Source organism: Kryptolebias marmoratus, linkage group LG5 (genome assembly GCF_001649575.2).
Source record: "Kryptolebias marmoratus isolate JLee-2015 linkage group LG5, ASM164957v2, whole genome shotgun sequence".
Lineage (NCBI taxonomy): Eukaryota > Metazoa > Chordata > Actinopteri > Cyprinodontiformes > Rivulidae > Kryptolebias > Kryptolebias marmoratus.
Window position 1 is genome coordinate 1,751,849 of NC_051434.1, and position 19,335 is coordinate 1,771,183.

General features: G+C 47.6%; 1 protein-coding gene across 1 annotated transcript in view; it reads left to right on the forward strand.

Moving 5' to 3' along the window:
* macf1a (microtubule actin crosslinking factor 1a) overlaps positions 1-19,335 on the forward strand; it is a gene marked incomplete in the record, with an annotated part of 165,057 nt that overhangs the window by 115,711 nt on the left and 30,011 nt on the right. The window contains 6 exon segments of the mRNA XM_037975753.1: positions 18-294; positions 437-1,023; positions 1,472-1,660; positions 1,736-1,942; positions 3,107-3,424; positions 3,505-3,687. Of these exon segments, the coding sequence (XP_037831681.1) occupies positions 18-294; positions 437-1,023; positions 1,472-1,660; positions 1,736-1,942; positions 3,107-3,424; positions 3,505-3,687 (1,761 nt within the window).

Consider the following 19,335-nt stretch of genomic DNA (forward strand, 5'->3'; position numbering starts at 1 on the left):
CACACACACACACACAGGCCCTGCTCAGGGAGCTCTCCTCCAGCGTCTCGGCCCTGAGCGAGCGGCTCGACTCCCAGGCCTCGCTGAGCGCGCAGCCGGAGGCGCTGAAACGCCGCCTCCAGGAGACGGGAGAGATCCGCTCGGAGCTGGAGCGGCGGCGGACGGAGCTCGCCGACGCCGAGCGGCTCTGCCAGGAGCTGAGCGCCATCGTGGCCGAGCCGTACCTGAAGGAGGAGCTGAGTAAACGCCTGGAGAGCGTCGGCGGGCCGCTGAGGAGTCTGGAGGAGCGAGCAGGTCTGTACGCCTCATCACCCAGACAGGAAGTTAGATGATAATATCTGTAAAACTTACAGAGATGAAGTTCCTGTAGAAGCAGGAAGTGAAGTTTTCTGTAAATGAGCTGAATGTTCGCCTCTCGGTTCTCCTCTTCCTCCAGCCGACAGCCTGTCTCAGCTCCAGGCCGCCCTCTCCTCCACCCAGCAGTTCCAGCAGATGTTCGAGGAGCTGCGCTCATGGCTGGACGACCAGGCGGACCCTAAAGAGTCGGACTCCCTGCCCTGCCGGCCTGACGCCGTCCGCTCCCTGCTGGCTCGGACCGAGGAGCTCCAGCGTGGCGTCGCCGCTCAGAGGGGCTCCTACGAGCTGATCCAGGCTGAGGGGGTGTCTCTGCTCGCCACCCTCCCTGCAGACGAACGGGCCGCTCTGCAGTCCCGGCTGGCCTCCCTGAGGCAGGACTGGGACGGGTTAAACCACCGGATCTCGGAGCGCGAGGCCCGACTGAAGAACACCCTGAACAAAGCAGAAACGTACCAGCAGCACAAGGCAGAGCTGACCCCGTGGTTAGCAGAGTGTGAGCAGAAGGATGGAGACATCCACCCCTCGCTGGACTCCTCCGTCCTGGATGAGTCCCTGCAGAAGGCCCGGTCCCTGAGCCTGGACCTGGAGAGACGTCAGCCCCTGCTGGAGGCTTTTAATACTGCAGCCGATCAGCTGCTGGAGCAGTGCTGCATCGGGGAGGAAGAGGTGAGATGCTTCCTAACAGAGTGAAAGAACAATCCAGTTTCTGAGTTTACACCACCTGAAACCACTTTGGTTTAAACAGGACAAACATCCTGAAAGCTAACGATCGTTTGACAGATTTTTCCTTCTTTCTGCCGTTACAGCGCAGGCAGAAACGTTGATTCTGTTGTGACCAGTCGGTTAAAAACAGGAGCTGAAATCACAGAATTTCAGCTCCTGTTTTGGTTCAGTAAAGCCCAGACTTCAGTGCTGCTCAGTTTTTAAGGATGTTCAATATTTGTTGGCATTTATGAGTTTGTTTGCTCAATTAATAACTTAACTCTTCTTCGGACGAGTCACGAATCCCTGCAGGGAGAACGGACTGAATGTTTTTAGATGTTTATCACCTCATTGAGGTTTTGTTGTGTGTTGTCACTTTAAAACATTAAGATGAATTAAATCGTGTTTTTAGTTACGAGATGAGAAAGCGCAGCTGAACCGGCGTGTGGACGGACTGAGCGAGAGCCTCCTGAACCGGACCTCCCAGCTGGAGGAGCTGGCCGGACGCCTGAAGGAGTTTGAGGAGGGCAGGCAGGCTGTGGAGAGGAGGCTGGAGGCCGCCAAGCATCAGATAGAAGTCCAGGAAGCTCTGGGACCTCAGGTACTTTCATTTACGACGATAAGGTCCTTATTTTAAAGAGCCGAACCCGTCAGTCACTGCTTCTCTTCCATTCAGGCATGCAGTGCTAAAAGTCTGGAGAGGTTACGGAGCCAACAGGAGAGTCTGAGGTCCCTGCAGCCTCAGGTGGTCTACCTGAAAGACCTGGCCCAGGGGCTGGTGCAGGACGCTCCGCAGACACCAGGGGGTGGCACCGAGGGAGCCCAGAGACTGCAGCAGCAGGCCACAGAAACTGAGAAGGAATACAAGGACGTGGGCGATAAGGTGAGGAGACAAGGCCACGAGTTCAGCCGGAATATTTAAACACACTTCCTCAGCGCCGTGGGAAAACCTCAGGAGCCGAAGGACAGATGGGATTTAAATACTTCACCAGGAAGAGAGAAGGTTTCCTCACCTTAAAATCTGATTAAACCTAAAACCACAGCCAGTAAAGATGTCAGCATCATTTATAAAAAAAACTCCCTAAACAAATAAAACCTGCACCAAAACAAACTTTGTGACATAAAAACAGGGAAAACCAAAACAATGATGTAAAATCAACACAAATCCAACAGTTGAGCGTCTGAATGAAAGTTTTACACAAACCTAAAGAAATATCATCTGACAGTTTTACTACTTCTAGCATTTAGCTACATTTAGCTAGCCTTTTGTTACTTTTACTGGATTTCAGCTCTTTTTGCTTCCTGTCCTGGCTCATTCCAGACAGGAAAAGACAACAAGTTTTAAAACATGAAAGCATATCCTTCACTCTGGTATATTGTTGTATTTCCTGTCTTGAAAGAACAGGACAGTTTCCTGATATCTGCTCTGTTATAAACAGGTTTTATTTGTCAGGATTAAGGTTTAAAACATGCGTGACGCGTGCGTTAAAGAGCAGAAACCGTAACGCAGCAGTTCCTTCCTGCCGGAGCAGAGATGTCGTTCTGCGCTCTGTCGGCTCCGTCAGGTTCCTCCGAGCCGACGGCGTGCAGAATGACTCGTGGTCATATATGGCCGGCGTGGACATTCAGCACTTCATCAGGGTCTGAAATGTAAACCAGGATTCAAACCCACAGAGCTGCGTCTGTTTTCTGCACTTCCATCTACGGTCACAGCGAGTCCCTCTGAACAAAACCAGTATTTTTATAGCTGAGAATGAAGTGTTTTTGACGGATCTGTAGCTGTTTGTGCACCAACACTGGAATTAACTTGTCCTTATTTTTATGAAGATGGATGTTGATGCTGATGTTGTCTCGTTGTTTCAGAACGAATGACCAGAAAGTTCAGTTTTACTCTGAGAAAACAGAAATCCCTGCTGGGTTTTACGTTGCTTGCTGCAGCAGTTTGCATCAACCCTTATGGCGTCTTCTTTCTTTAGTTTTGTACTTTGTGATGTAACTTCTGTTAAAAACCAAACTAACCTGATTAAATCCCGTGGTCCTCCATCAGATCGAGCAGTGCTGCTCCTCCCTGGAGTCCCGCCTGCAGGGTGTCGGCGAGGTCCAGGCTCACGTCCGCGACATCTTCTCCCGCCTCGCCGACCTCGATGATGAGCTGGACTCCCTCAGCCCCGTCGGACGGGACGCAGACTCCCTGGCTTCTCAGGCGGACGCCGTGAAAAGCTTCCTGTCCCGCCTGTCCGACCTCAGGACGGAGCTGGAGGGCCACGCCTCCGACTGCACCACCATGCTGAGGCGGGAGGGCTCCTCGCCCGACCTGCTGGCGCTCAGGAGGGAGACGGAGGCGCTGAGCCGCCAGGCCGGCAAGGTGAGCGGCAAGAAAACCAGGCTGGTGGTTTGATTTCCTCTGCTGCGACGTCTTCATGTTCTGCTCTCCCGCCCTGCCAGCTGAGCGAGCGCGGCCAGGCCCGGCTGGGACAGATCCAGGACACCGCAGACAGGGTCCAGGACTTCTACAGGCTGGCGGCGGAGCTGCAAGGCCTGCTGGGAAGAGCTGAAGAGGGTCTGAACGTGCAGGGCGTGGTCGGCACGGAGGTGGAGATGATCAAGCAGCAGCTGCAGGAGTTCAAGGTAGGACCACTCGGGAGGGGAGGGAGAGGGATTTGCATGGGAGTTCAGCTTCTAAACTGCAGTTTGAAGCTTAGAAATCCACACTTTTCAGTTTGAATTCAGAAATCTCCTCGAATGAGAAGTCAGATGTTAAAGTTTTCACATTTTGTGGCATGTGAGCGTGACTCTGAGGGGTTATCTCTACAGCAGGGTGGAGAGCAGCTTACAGATGGTTCCTCACAGCTAGAAGGTCATTAAAAGAAACTCAGCTGTTTCTGTGTGAGATTAATCTGAGTACTTGGGTCCTCGATCACCCTCAGGTGTGTGTTTGTGGTTCTGTGGTTCTGTGGTGGACCGGAGACCCGTTCGGGGTGATCTGATGGACAAACAGGACAGTCATCTTAGTTTGAAGGTCAGGTCAGGTGAAGATCCAGGTCTTCAGAAGCCTGCATGAAGTTTGGTTTTATAAAGTTTCTTCATGTTGGCGGTCAGAACATCTGCTTGGTTTTGTGAATGAATCTGAAACGCCTCGAGGCGCAGAGGTCGTCTGATGTTCTCTGGTTTCAAACAGGTCCTGACTGCCATTATCTTTCATCATTTAAGAGGATGATTAATGAGTCACACAACACGCTGCTGAATTTCAAACATCCACATAATGACTCCAGTGTTTGCTTTTAATTCCCTTTTCTTCTGTTTTTGAGGTGTTTGTTAGAAATCCTCGAATTTTATTGAAATTTGTTAAAGTTTAAACTTCGTCTGAAGCTGGTGAAACTGATTTTAAACTTTGTTTGTATTGCTGCTGGAATACTTTCCTCCCAGATTTAACATTTTGCTTCATAGCGTGTCTGAACTCTGAGGATTTATTCTCCTCGTTTCTGTGCTGAAACTCTCAGACTGAGCTCCTCCTGATGTTCAGTCTTTAACCTTGGAGCTGGGATGATGATGATGATGATGATGATGATGGAAAGTCTAAATGTGAGCCTCTCTGGTGGTTACCTGCAGAAAACCTCCTGCGTTCAAAGCCTCAGGTGAGGCGTCAGGTGAGGCGTCGGCACCTTCGTGGTCCCGCCCGCTTCTCCACATCTGTGTAAACATGTGAGATCAGGAGTCCCGACCAGAACCCTTAAAGGTCTGCAGCCGGCGTGATGCTCTGAGACGATTGAAAAATCATCGTCCTGCTTTTCAAGATGGAGGACGTGTTTCCTGCAGAGCAATCGCCTCCGCTCGTTAAGATGTGTGGCTGGATGAAGGAGCTTTATTCCTGAAATAATTGAATCCTCCCCGCTGCCCTCCTGACACCGTAAACTTTCTCTCTGCTCGTGTTTTAACCCCTCACGTTTCTGGGTCTTCCTCCTCCTCCTCCTCCTCGTGGAGCTCCTAACGAGCTCAGAGCGGAGAACAAACAGACGGAGGAGATAAAGATGAAAGACGAGAACAGAGCGGCGAGGAGATGAATGGACAGATCAGACAGAGAGGGGACTGTTTCATGCTTTTACAGGTGCACCGCTGCGACTAACAGCAGGCTGACGGCGCTGTGCAGAAGTTTTAAACCACCACTAATTCATTCATATTTTACCTCCAAGATTATAAAGACCTGAGAGCTCAAACATTAAAAGTCAGACTATTTGCACTTCAGGTGCTTTTAGTCGGCAGAAGACTACGTCCAGGTCCGTCTAACTGTTTAAGTTTTCTGTTTGGAGCTTAAATCAAGAGAATTTTATCTCTGGTTTCAGTCAGTTTATTGTGATGTTCTGTGATTCCTGTTAAAAGTTGGGAGGTTTTCCAGCTAAAATCAGTGAAATATTTCTCTCATGCTTGGATCCGGGCTGGACGAAGCCTCCCGTCACCCGAGGATTGTGGGTCGCCCAGCTGCCTTGTTTTATGAGGCCAGATTTTTGAAAATAACGGCTTATTTTAATGTGCACGGCATGCAGAACTGTACTCTGAGTCGTGCACAACGGTCTGGCTCCCGCCTCGGACCTGATCTTCTGGAGAGCACTTTAGAAATGAAGAGCAGCCCTGCAGACGTGGCGAGACGCTCAGAAGCTCGGCTACAATGAGCCGAAGAGTTTTACTTATCAGCCACGAACTTCATCAGAAAGAGCTGAGTGCATGTTCAGATTGTTGATGTCTCCTCTGAGCTGAGGTGCAGACGGGCAGGGAGAATGTGGAGCAGCGACTGTCTGCAGGGTTTGTGGAGCGTGGAGAGCTGACGGGTATTTATAGGAGGACGGAGGATGGGAAGGGACGGAAAATACAAGAAGAGAGTCGAAAAATGTTATTTCACCCACTGATTGGGACTTCTTTGTGTGTTGAACCTGCAGCACAGTTCAGATAAAAGGATTGGATCTCCTCTCTTTGTCCGAACCGCTTTCTGTCTGGTTCTGTGAAACTGATCCAGCTCGGCTCATTTCAAACCTAAACATGTCTGCCCCCCCCCCCCGTCAGAGCCCGTCTCATACCCGGAGGGATGATGTCATGCCGATGCTTAAAGAGACGAGCGGGGGGCTGAGGGTTCGGGGGAGTGGGTGGTGACGGTTTTCAGATTATAAACAGTGATCTCACACTCGACCCGCAGGACCGATGAGCTAAACGGAGCCGAGCTGCTTCTCAACTCATTCCTGCTCAAACCGTTCATCTGTTTACTTTTTCCTGCAGAAATCAGAGAAGTTGCTGAAAAATGGTCCAAATCTTGTGGAGACTTTAACACCCGGAGCAGCTTTGTTGGCTAAAATGTTTAAATGCACATATAAACTCTGGTATTGATCGTTTTCCAGGTGATTGTGTTTTAATGCAACATGAAAAACTGAGTTGCTCTCCTCCAATTTGAAGTATCCACATGCCTAATTAGCTCTGAGGAGTTAGAAGAAAATCTGAAAGTCTGAAATCCTCCACTCCTCGTCCAGTTTTCACTCTTCGCTCCGTCCTTCCCTTCATCCTCAGAGCTGACGATGTCCCGGTTTCCTCTGGGAGACGAAACAGAATCCATTTTTGAAGTGGAGCTTAACGGATTTGTACCGATCTGTGGAGCAGCCGTGTCCCGATGCATCGAATTATGAAATAAAATCTGTAATCAGGTTTGTTTCTGCAGCTATCTGCTTTAAAAACAAGCCGAAAAGCTGAAGGATAAATGAACTGTAGATTAGTCTTTAATGAACAACTCTGTTTCTTTTATTTACCTGCTGCAGCACCGGTACGAACAGCAACAAACACTGAAAGTGTGCTTCAACCTGAACAACGGTTGTTCTGTTTTATTACCCATGATGTAGATTTTCAGCTCTCTGCTGAGGCACAGAAACAGGATTAAACACACCTGCAGGTTTTAAAGCACCTGTTTATGAGCAGTAAATGATTAACCTCGGTTCCGGGTCGTGTTGCTCTGATTCTGTCCTGAATTAAACTCATATCAAATCAAACAGTTTTATAACTAAAGGTTGAATCTTGGTGCTTTTATTTTTGCTGCTCGTGGATTTAAAAAAAAAAGACAAATCAGATTAAAGATTCCCAATCATCATGAATCATTAAACAGGCTTTAAACACAACCGGTTCTTGGCTTGACTTATTATTCTGTCATGAGCTCGTTAGCATGTATGGCTAACTACTTTAGCTTGCAGTTTCAGGTGTTGAAGAGAGATTAAAAATAAACCTTAGGTCCATAAAATAAAACCTAATCAGGGACCAGAACTCCAGCAGGTCCCTGTCTACCTAAAAAGAAATAAAAAATGGTTAGAAAAGTAAATTAGTTCTGTGTCCAATAATTAATCATTAAGGATTTATTAGCTAACATTTAATCAACAGTTAAATATTAGTTCATGTCTACCGAGCCGTCAGTTCTGTGTTTGTGTTTCTAATTTAAAGAAGTTGAAGTAGTTCATCAGTAAATAATGCTTTTTAGATCCACTCCGTCACTCTTTAGGATATTTGTGTGAAACCAGACGTTAATGTGGTTAAAGTCTTCCTGCTCCTTACAGAAATCCGGCGTCTCTGTTTCCGACTCGGACTCTTTATCGTCTCCATGTTTATTCGGCCGTCCTGTCTGCATGTATGCGCTGCGGTGGAATCCGTGTTTGTATTTTAGGTTTCTGTGTGGGCTGATGAGACGTGTGTGTGTGTGTGTGTGTGCTCTTCATCGGAGGATGCTTCTAATTCCAGTCTTTTTTCGGGTTGCAACCGGAATCCCAGCTGTCTCCTCGGCCCCACCCTCACACACAAGTCCACACATCGGGGTGTGATTTCGGCGTCCTGGACGTCCTCGGCTGCCCGCGTCCCGCAGCAGCTGACGGTCTCTGATGCGAGCACGCAGACACGCTGATGTTTCTGCGGGGGGGTCGAGGTGGACATTCCTGGGAGGGGCTGGTTAGTCCGGGTGACAGCAGCTCGTCCCCACGTCCACGCCGCTCCTAACTCCAACCAGGCGCCATCTGCAGCTGAAGAAAGAATCTGAAGCTTGTTTTAAGGCTGAAAGGGGCGGGGCTTAGGACTTCCTCCTGCTTCAGCTTCCATGTTCCAGCCCGAAGTCTGCCTGTTAGGATAAACACACAAATATGCAGATATTAAAAGTAAAATGTACAAACTAAAAGTGTAAAAAGGAAGTTAGTCTAGCTCCTATTTTATGTCATTCCTTGTGTCTGTTAGTAAAATATCTTATGAACGATTACTGTCAGAAAGTATTTTAATTGAAGAAGTCATCCAAGATGGCAGAAAAATGGCTTCAGTGTGGCTGTTTTTGCAGATATTTGGTGGTAGTAGCTGAGAGTCATCCCTGAGACGTACTCTGAGTGCTGACACATCTTTGTTTAAAACTTTTAAGTCAGTGGGCGAGACGCGTTCCTTCGAGGAACGCTGGTTCTTGTTCCTCCACGACAGTGGCTCATCCCTTGAGTTTTGGATTCTTTTCATGCCGATATGAGGGCTGAAGCTGAGTGAAAACAGATTTATGAATAAATAACCTGAAAATGTTCAGTTCTGGACTGGAAATGAGTTAAAAAGCAGCTAAAGTCTAAAACCGAAAGTCTGCAGAAATGTTGACTTTAAAGGATTACAGTTGAGTTCCTTGGAAGAACAAAATTAATTTCCTTTTTTTTAAAATATCATTACGTTTACGTCATAAACTGAAGTTTTTCTGTTCAGCCTTCATTCATCATATTCGCCTCATTCTTCAGCCGATTAAACTCGGTTCCTTCCAGCTGTGAGTCATAAATTTATCTGTTCCAGCAGGAATTTGTTGTTTGGCTCGATTAATCCAAACAGGAGGAGGTTGGCTGGAGAGTTCAGTGGGTCAGGAACAAATAATCTGCCGACTCGGACACCTTCCTGCAGACGTCTCATCTGAATGTGTCTGAGGTCGTCAGTTTCTGGGTAAAAACACGTTTCCTGTCCTCTCAGCCTCCAGATTGTTTCAGCTGTTGTGAATTAGAAAGGCATGCCGCGGCTCGGCCCAGACTCCTTCCTCGCTCCTCTTTGTTCGGTCCAAATATCTCTAAAATCAGACCTAACGGGTCTTATTTTATGTCTTTCATGTCACTGAGAAACTAAACTGTTCTCGGTTTTAGTAAATTTGAATGGAAAGCTCGTGTTTAAATGATTAAATCGGTGCTAAATAATAAAAAATAAGTGCAACAGATGTACAAAATCTGCTTTGTGTCGGTTTAAAGTGCTAATCTGTAAAACATCTTTTCTCAAGCAGCTTTTATGACTCTGGATTTCAAATATGTTTATTTTATCACAGAAGTTTAAAAAAAAGCCCCATTTATCATGAAACAGATGGATTTAAACTCTGAACCTGTGGTAATTATCAGGTCTTTAACTTTGACTGTGACGTGATTAAAAATGGCTCCAATGAAGCAGATTTTCAGAGACACACCTAACTCACTCCTTCTTTCTGTACGCTTTGATTTGAAGCCTAAAGTTGAGAATTAATCACTCAGTTTTATATTAGACATTTATAATTCACAGAAAGCAGCCGTCTGATAAATAATTCAATCCCTCCAGGCATTTTTTGTGATTGTTGCAGCTAAAATGTCTGATTTCACGGAGCATTTTCCTAAAAGTTGCCTTTTTTTTTTTACTAAAATCAACAAACAACGATAACTTTTAATATCTAAACCAAAAATCCTTCCTAGTTTTGTAAGATAATTCCCAACAAACATTGACATTCTCAAAAGGTGCTTTATTTGAGAACTTTGATAGCTTCTAAACTGACATTCATGAGCATTTCTGGATTGTCCCTGGTCTGCAGCTCTCCTCACATGTTTTGCAGACACAAAGTGTTTGTCGATGCGTTTATGTTCCATGATTACACTGCAGGACGTGCAAAACAGCTGCAGCTGGGGAGGAAACTGGTTTGCTGAAATCTTTGTGGGCAAATGTGAAGCATTAGCGCACATTTTGGCTTCGGTCGCTGCTCCTGCACGCTCCCGGCATTCTGATGTTAACAGGAAGTGACGTCACGTGTCTTCTTCCTGAGTTATTTGGGCTTATTTTGTATTCCACGCAACACAAACCCACAAAGAAGAGACTAGACCGCAGAAACGGTGGCGAATCACTTTAGAAACAATAAATATTGGGTTAAAGTTGCGATTTTGCGGGGTTTGCTTGATTTTGCGTTAATAGTTGCGATCGAAACGTCGTGAAATCCTGGAGGGTCTGATAAATACAACAAACAGCTGCTTGTTTTTAAGGATTTTGCTCATATATTCTCCGTCCTGTTGGATGAATAATAAATGAGCTGCGGGACAGAAAACAGTCACCGGTGAGACTGTTGTTAAAAAAGAGACTTTTTAACTTTGTTAGAACTTAAATAATGAAATGTTCTGCTGGAAAATTGACCTCTAAAGTGTTGAGAACGTGAAAAGGCTCCTCCTGTAAGATTGTTTTTGTGTTTACGGTAATTTACCGTTAAACTGAAGCTAATCAGCTGTAAAATCTGAAGCTGCCGCCGTCACCCTGTGGATGAGTGACGTGCCTTTCTGCCTGAGAACAATAACAGCTTTCAGACGGAGCTCCTGGTTAATGTAAAACCACCACAGAGAGACGTTTCCTGCTGCCAGGTAACCAGAGGGGGAGGGGTTATAGATTCACTCCGCCGACAGGTGTTCCCTCACGAGCAAATAACTGACCCGGAAAAGTCAACACTTTCTGTCCTCTAGCTGTGTTTGTGTCACCACAGTCTGAGTCTGTAACTGATAAATCACAACAATTATCTGTGCAAAAATAACACAATTTAGATTTAAAATGACGTTCTAAAAAATGAAGTTCTCAGATGGGCAAAGTTCAGATTAAACTGTTAAAAATACTTTTCTGGGAAGGCTGAATGACGGAGCTGAAACTGTTCAACTCATTTAAAGATAAAACAATCAGAACTGAAGCTAAAACCAGCAAAAAAAACATCAATACTGCTGTTAAAAACTGAAACATAAGAGGGAAAAAGGAGCAAAAACAGTAGCTAAAAGTAGTAAAAGCTGCTTGTGAAGTTTTATCAGGACACCTTCCTGTTTCGGCGTGAGTTTAGTTTAAAAAAAGGATTATGTGAAGAAGAGTTTCAGGAGCGTCGGGTTAAAATTAAAAATCTGTCGGTGGAGAAAAACAAACAGGATCCAGATAAAAACTCTTCAACGAGCCTTAAAAAGTTTGAGACGACTGAGTGACAAAGTCCCGTTAGAGGAGATTTAATCAGTTTAATCTCAGGGTGTGTGTGTGTGTGTGGTGGGGGGTGAAGGGAACAAGTTCTTCCTCCTTTGTTCCTGATCTGCAAACTGACCCACATCTGGATTTGAATATTTTTTTTGGTTTCTGCAGAGTCGGTTGCGGTGGTTCACGCGAGAGTTTGTGAGCTCCTCGTGTGTGTGTGTGTGTGTGGCACGCCGGCGACAAACCCTTTTTGTTTCTATGAAGACGTTTGCCTTGGCTGGACGCGACAGTGACAGCTGCAGCGCAACTGACAGAGAGGAGGCGGGGTGTGGGGGGGTTTCTGGAGAAAGAGCGGAGTATTTAACACGTTTGACATGCAGGACACGACTTCCTCCGTGCAACAGTTGATGATGAAGATGAGGAGCAACCAGGAGAGGAAGGAAACCGACGGGGTTTAAAGCTGCGGGGCTGCAGGTTGCCATGTTTGCCGGTATCCCCCCCTTTTTTCTGGTTTCTGTGAGTCACCCTCCCCTCCTTGCACCCAGCCGGGTTGGGTTTCAGGGAAGGCGCAGACGGGAATGCACAACTGTGACTTTTTGTTCGTCTTCTCCACATTTATCTTCCTCCTGGATGAAAGTGATTGTTTGAACCCTGGAAAAACAAAAAGTAAAACTTGGACCAAACTCTTTGTCTGTCTGGACTTTTGCCTTCGGGGGAAAAAGAAACACCTTCCTCCTAATAAGCCAGCAGTCCCACCCCCCTGTTCTGGACTCTGTATCACTTTGCTCTCTGCAGACGGAGGTTTGGTGCTCCAGAAAGGAGGAGGAGTATTAAACCCGGATTACAAATCAGATTCCTCCTCTGCAGCACTTTTTGGAGACAGAATCTATTGTCTGCCTCCTGCCTGATGAAAGCATTTTAATCTATTACATTTTTTTCTTTTTCTTTATTTAATTGGAGCCTAAAAGCTGCCCGGCCGGCGTGGGATAATCATCTGTATCCCAGTGTTCAGCTAATTCCTCCTCTGCACAACTCCCTTTCTCTTTTGGCACCCTTTCGCTCGCCTCCCTCCCTCCCTCTCTCTCTTTTTTTATATTCTCGGTGTGGAGGAAAGCAGCCTGATTGGAGCACTTCCTGTGTTTTAATACCAGTGCAGGAAACCGAACAAACGGAGCTGAATTCAAACACAAACAGCGAGCAAGCGAGCAGGGGGAGGGACGAAGAGAAAGAGGGGAGAGAGAGAGAGAGAGAGAGAGAGAGAGAGAGAGACATGACGGGGGGAGCAGCAGGAGAGTGAGAGGAAAAGAGGGGGATTTTTTTTTTAAAGCAGCTGCAAACCATTTCAGCTGTGTTGTGGCCTGAGAGAGAGAAAGGAAAGCAAACGTTTCTCAGCGAGGAGGAGAAGCTACGTGGTACTTTGTCTCGTCGCCTGGAGGAGACGGAGGATCGGACGCCGGTTAATCAGAGCTTGAGCCGGAGCTGCAGGGTTCGTCTGGGACTTTGCCCTCTGGATACTGTCCCACGGCTGGTCCACCACCCCTCCCCAGCCCGTGTTGGATCTACTGTACCTCCTCTCCCCTGCAGCTTCACATCAGAGCAAAGAAAGGAGCTGAAGCGCCGACGGGGATTTCTTGACCTCTTTGTTTAGGTTTTTCTTCAAATACCGTTCTGCCGCATGAACGATTGATTGGATTTAATTTGACTAACAATGACTGCTATCATGATGATGGAAGTTTTGAACAGAAGAAGAAGAAAAGCCATGGACCGGACCACAAAGTGGTTGTGGTAAAGGAGTTTTATATTCACAAAAATACTATTTTGTCTCGTTTATTTTGTCTGAAAGAAATATTTTGAACAAAGGCAGAGAAAAGTACCAGCGGAGTGTTGTACTTTTCTATTCATCGCCCCCCACGCAGCTTTTCTTTTATATAACTGCGAGTGGGTTTTTCTCACCTTAAAAGGAGACTTTTACACTTCTCTGCCTGCCTCTCACTGCAACTGTTAAAGTTGTCCAAGCCCTCTCTGCCTTTTCCTGTTGTTCCACGGTGAAGACCAGAAGGAAAGGAAGGAAGGAGCTTGAGGAGGAGAAGAGGAAGCGAGTTTCTGACAGCAAAACAAAGGAATGTTATCGGTTTGACGCTGCCTCCACGTTGGGCTCCTCAGACATGGAGACGGTGACTGCTGCTTTCCATCCTCCATGTGCGCATCCCTCTACTTATCTCATTCCAAGCAGCCTTTAAAACAAACAGCACTGCTGATTAATATGGTGCCGAGTGGGAGGGCTGTCTTTCTCGCTCCCTCGTCGATGCCACTCAGCATCTTTGAAAGACCAAGGAAGCGCTCAGCTGTTGAAGTGACATAGCGAAAACGGAGGATGTGAAACCTGAAGGGTTCGTTCACCGCAGCCACATGGACTGTCTTTAGTTTATTGATTATCTGACTCGGGGCGATTAAAAGTGAAGGACTTCTTTCTCTGGACTGGTTTCAGTTTTAAATCGTGAAATGGGGAAACCTTTGAGCCGTCCTGATTGTCTGAGGCAGAGCCCTCGCTGCCTGGGAAAAGGTGATGAGGATGAGACGTACATCGAGGACTGCTACGTCCCCCAGCGATCCATTTATGACACCATGCGCATCAACGAGCAGATAGACCAAGGGACCAAGCTGTGCCAACCTTCGAGGAGTACTTTAGGCTCTGGCGGGGAGATACGGGGAGAAGGAAGTACCATATCCAGTAATGGCACCATTGGGGCTGATCTGGGCAGTGTTTTCGTCTCCAGGAGCGCGGATCATGCTGGAGGCGTGAAGAAACTAGACGAGAGGGTGATCTTTGATGCCCTGAAGCTGACCGGTGATGCTCAGATTATGTCGCCCCCAGTCATCGCCACAGGTTTGCCCATTGCTTCGTCCTCATCTGGAGCTGGTGGAGTAGTTGCCGTGGCCAAGAGGCGTCATCAAGGTGGAGATAAGAAGGACAACCCAAACCGGAGGTCTTGGAAAGCTTTCTTCCCGCCGAGTTTTCCAGAGTTCGCAGAAAGACTTGAGTTCTCGTCTGTTGATGGAACAGATAAGCGATCGTCGGGAGCAGGGATTCCTCTTTCTCCTCTACAACCCATTCCCTCTCAGATCCCCCCAACATCCTCCACTCCTTCCTTACCTCCTCACTCTCCCTCCCCCCTGTCGTCTGCACCTCACACGCCTCCCGTCTCCACCTCACCAGCTTTTACACCTACAGTTAGCCCCCAGCAGCATCCTCTCAGCAGGCAGAAGCAGGTTAATCCTTTACTTCAGAAGCAACTGAAACAAACGCCCGCGGTGACATCTCCTTTGAAGGAATCGTCACCCGCCGTCGGCCAGACTCCGGCTTCCAAAGCGTCGGGAAATACTCCGCAGCAAAGCCCCTCCAAGGCTCGACAGAAAGACGTGAAAAGGGAGGAGCACCGGCGGACCGTGAGCTCTTCTAAAGCTCCAATCAGGCACATCTCAGAAGATACCTTTGAGGCCATAAAGACCTCAGATTCAGAAAGAGATTCTCCTTTTCTGGACCAGGACCAAGGGGATAACGCCCCTCTCATTCCTCCAAAACCTGTCTTCTGCCCCCCTACCAAGGCTCGTACCTGGCCCCGGAGTATAACAACAGGAAAGAAGGCTCAGGTCGGCCTGAGACACAACTTCCCTGTACTTCCCCCTTTGCCTCCCCTGTTGGGTGAGGATAACAGCACAGATGAAGAGTCAGTTTATCTGTTAGATCCTCCATCGCCCTTCCTGAAGGAGGAAGAGGGGTTAGTTTACGGGGGTCTGCCTCTCTCCCCCTGTATTAGTCACGAGGGGGAGGAAGAGGGGCTGCTTGGATGGAGCGAGCTCAGAGAACGCACGGCATCTGAACTCAAGTTTGAGGAGGACGAGCGCAGGATACTCGAAGAGCTTGAGGAAGAGAAGGAGGAGGACTGGAAAAGAAAAAGGGATTTAGTTGAAGAGGAGCGAGCTCAAAGAGAGGAAAGAGAGTGGGAGGCAGTTCTTAAATTAGAGAACCGAGAGATAATGGACCAGTCCTGGGACAGGGAAACGCTGGAATCAGAGGGATGGGATTTAACTGGCTCATCTGGACATTGGCCCTTGTTGACTCCCCCCTCAGGTTTTGGAGGCCCTGGGGCCCCCGGCGCCTCACCGTGTCCCAGCTCAGGTGCCGAGTCAGATGACCTCTTCCTGGAGCTGGAGAGGCAGTGTGACGAGGGAGAGGAGGGGGTGGAAATGAGTGTCGACCCCGAGCCTCTCTGTGACCCTTATACTCTTCCTTGTTTAGAGGAAGAGGAGGAGGAGGAGGAGGGAGAAGAAGAATCTGTTCAGAAGGATCAAGAAGGAACCCTTCCTCTAGATGAAACTGTTGAGTTTGACTTTGTGAAAGCTTCAGAGACTTTGAATCAGTCTGAGCACATAGGAGACATAAGAAACCCCGACTTGAAGGACCATGAAAACGAACACGGTTTCATTGATGAAGAATGTATCTCTGACTATAATGAAGACAAGACAAAGGTAGATGAAGAGGAGAGAAGTTACCCAACAGACTCTGCTATCGGTCAACAAATGGAGTCGGACTCCAGCGGAGTCCAAACCTCCCAGCCGGACAGAACCGGGACGGATTCTAAGCTGGAAAAACCTCCACAGACTGAAACGGACCTGGACAGCGGGGCATCATCCGAGCCTGATGAAGAGACGGCCTCCTCTCCGTCTCCAAGCCCTCTGAACCCGTATGCTGAGGAGGAGGAGAAGATGGGCGAAGAAGGAACGAAAGAGGAAGAGGAGTTGGGAACAGAGTGGGATGTTTGTGACCAATCTGAGCCAAGTTTGGACAGCAGCGAGGGAGTTCTCATGGATGACTCCCTGGAGCCTCAGCACACGGCTGAAAAAGAAATCGACAGTGAATGTACGCAGGATGTTGATGCTCAGACTTCCTGTCAAAAAGAGCCAATCGTTTTAAACTCCAGCGAGTTCTGCATGGAAATAACATCCGACACAGAGGAGACTTTCTCTGTGTCGGAGAACTTCGCTTCAGGACTTCACAAGCCTGAATGTGCCCAAAGTTTGGAAACTCAAACAACAATTAGCACCCCTAAATCGGACTCTGTTCTCCCCAACCTGCTTCAGCTCGAAGAAACGGCACCTTCTTCCTCTTCACCTCAGTCTAAACCTGACGCCTGTGGCGCAGGTTTGGATGCAAAAGACTCCGAGGCCTTCGTGACATCGGATAGTTTCGTTTACTTGGCTGTATCTGTGCCTCCCCAGTACCTCAGCGGTTGTCCCCCCTCTCCGGTCGGGGACTCCATTCCTCCCAGTCCTGTCCCCAAACCGTCCTGCTGCCACGACCCGGAGGAATCAGAGGACAGCTCGATCGTTTTCTCAGACAGCTTTGTTTACATGGCAGCGCCTGAACGGCCCCAGCCGGAGTTCAGCTCCACCTGCGAGGACGCGCAGGAGCTTGACCTGGACTCGTACTCTGAGGGGACCCAGTCCGGATTGGACGGGGTGGAGTTCGTCTTGGGCTCCATGACTGGCGACAGTGACTGGGAGTCGGATAGTTCTGCTCTGGAGTTTCCTCCTGTCCTGTCCAGCGATCATGTCTGGGACCAACTTGAGCCGGGCCTCTTGCAGAGCCTGTTCAGCCAGCCGGAGCTGAGCCAGGTACAGGCGTGGGGGCCCCAGGAAGATGGGCCCCGGACAGAGGCTATCTGTTCAGAACAGACCTCTAAAGAGCCTGAACCGAACACTGAGGCTCTGTCAGAGGTAAGCTGCTATTATCGACCCCTAATCATTTGATTTGTTTTGTTTTTGAACAGCTCGATGCTCTGGTTGAGCTGATAACACACGTATGTTGGGCTAGAATAGATAAAGCAACGGTTTATTGTAAATCTATCATTCTGAACGACTTGGATCTTGGTTCATTGATGCATTTAGGTGTCTGATCCTGGTCCCTGAGGTCCACTATCCTGGGTGATTACCAGGCGTCTGCAGATGTTGAGGTACTTTAACATCTGAAAAAAGGGAAAAGGAAACAACAAAAACTTGCAGGATCGTGGGTCTGGAGGACCACAGTTGAACAGCACTGGGTTAGGTTAATAAAACAGGACTCCATTAGATGTGAGCACATGGAGGCAGAGAACTGGGTCAGGTACCGAGTGTTGAGAATAACTGATGTAGACACAGCATGGAAAATGTATGGGGGGGTGTAGTTATCTAGACGCCATAATTAGCTGGTTGTCTTTCAGTCGTGGAGCTTTAGATTGTTGCAATATGATGCTAAGAGGAGGTGGAGGAGGAGGAGGAGGAGGGGGTTGCTACTTATAGGAAACTCCCCTCGGGGCGTGCGCTTGGCTTCGGGTCAGGGCTAATATGCATGCTCTTATTCCTGCCTGGTTGCTTGTTTATTTGTGTAAAAAAGCTGAATAATCTGTGCCTTCATCCTAATTATGTCTCCAGAGCTCAGGGTAGAACATTCCCCTCATCTTCATGCTGTTATTGAGTTATGTTTTGTGTGTTTGGAGCGTTTCCAGGCAGCTTCCCGTCGTCTGTAAGCTGAAAAGATGCTGCAGGAGTGTATTTGTGTTGATTTTACAGGTTTACTGCTGTTTAAAGTGGGACTGAGGAAAGTTTACTCTCAGTGATTGTGTGTATCGTGTCGCTCCGGTCTTCTCCCTGAAGTGTCTGAGCTGTGAGGCTGGCAGCTCGTCACGCTGTCCTCGGGTCAGTTCTGCTCCATTTGAACTGGGTTTCTGTTGGTCATTCAGCCAGTTTTTGACATGCAGGTGAATATATGAGAATTAAATGGTTTTTGAATTAGTTTGCCCTCTCAGAATGGCCTTTCCAAACTTCTGTTTTGCCTAAAAAACAACTTCCTGTCAGGTCATGATTATGTGCCTTCATCGGGGAGTGTTGTCAGAGGACGCCTGGTTGTTCGCTCTGCCATTATCGCCCTCCTGGCTTCAGTTTAATCCAATCAGATGCTGTCCTTTATCCACAGTTACAGCTGCTCAGATAACCAGAAACATCCGGCTTTAACTCCAGGAAAAAAAAAGTAAACAAATAAGAGTTTAAAAGTCCGAAAAGGAAATCTTGGTCACCTTTTTTTGTAGCTCAGACATACATGACATAATTCCAGGGAGGGATTCTGCTAACTTTTTAAAAGATTTATATCAAACAAGTTTTCCCAGAAGAGAGACTAACATGAAAGGAATGCATGTTGCCCGCCGTCCTTCATCCTAAAGCTTTAAACGCTCAGACGTGATTGGACGAGGCTGTTTTAGACGTTCATCTAATAAACTCTGACAGTTTTATTACAATCTGTCTGTTGAAGGGATATTTTGCTAACAGACAGCCTCCTAGCCAGAAACACTGGATCCTCTCGTTTATCTTATCGTAGTAAATGAGGGACGGTGATGTGGAAATGTGTCCCTTATTTCTAAAAGTTGACAGGGACTCTGTCAGCCGTCCGTCTTCGTGTGTCCTCCCCCCTCTCGTTCGCCATGCTTGGTGGTTTTGTTGCTGAGATAAGGAGGTGAGAAATAAATCCTGTGGCTCTGTGAGGGGGGGGCAGGATTACACAAACAGCGTGTTAAGTTGTCTGGGGAATATAAACTTAGATACCAGATAAGAATGTGCGAACACTCGAACTGAGCGCCGGATTCTGCCGGTTGTTGTTGGTGCTCCTTCAGTGACTGTTTGTTGCACCTTTCTGTTCCTTCAGTCTCCTCCAAAACACACAACCAGGGTCGTAACCAGACTTTAAAACATCCTGAGGTCCACCACTCATTGTCCCCCTGCACATCAGCTCCAGTGAAGACCAAAACTTCATTAAAATAGAAGCATTTATTTAAAACAAGTGGCTTGAATGTGTATATAACATGTATTTGTGTGTGTTTGTAAATCCATGGGGATCAGCCTCATCTGAAGCAGCAGAGGACTCAGGGCACAACCATGATGACTCACTGAAATGACATGAATTAGTTTATATGAATGTTGATTCAAAACACAAGATTTTAGCAGAGATTT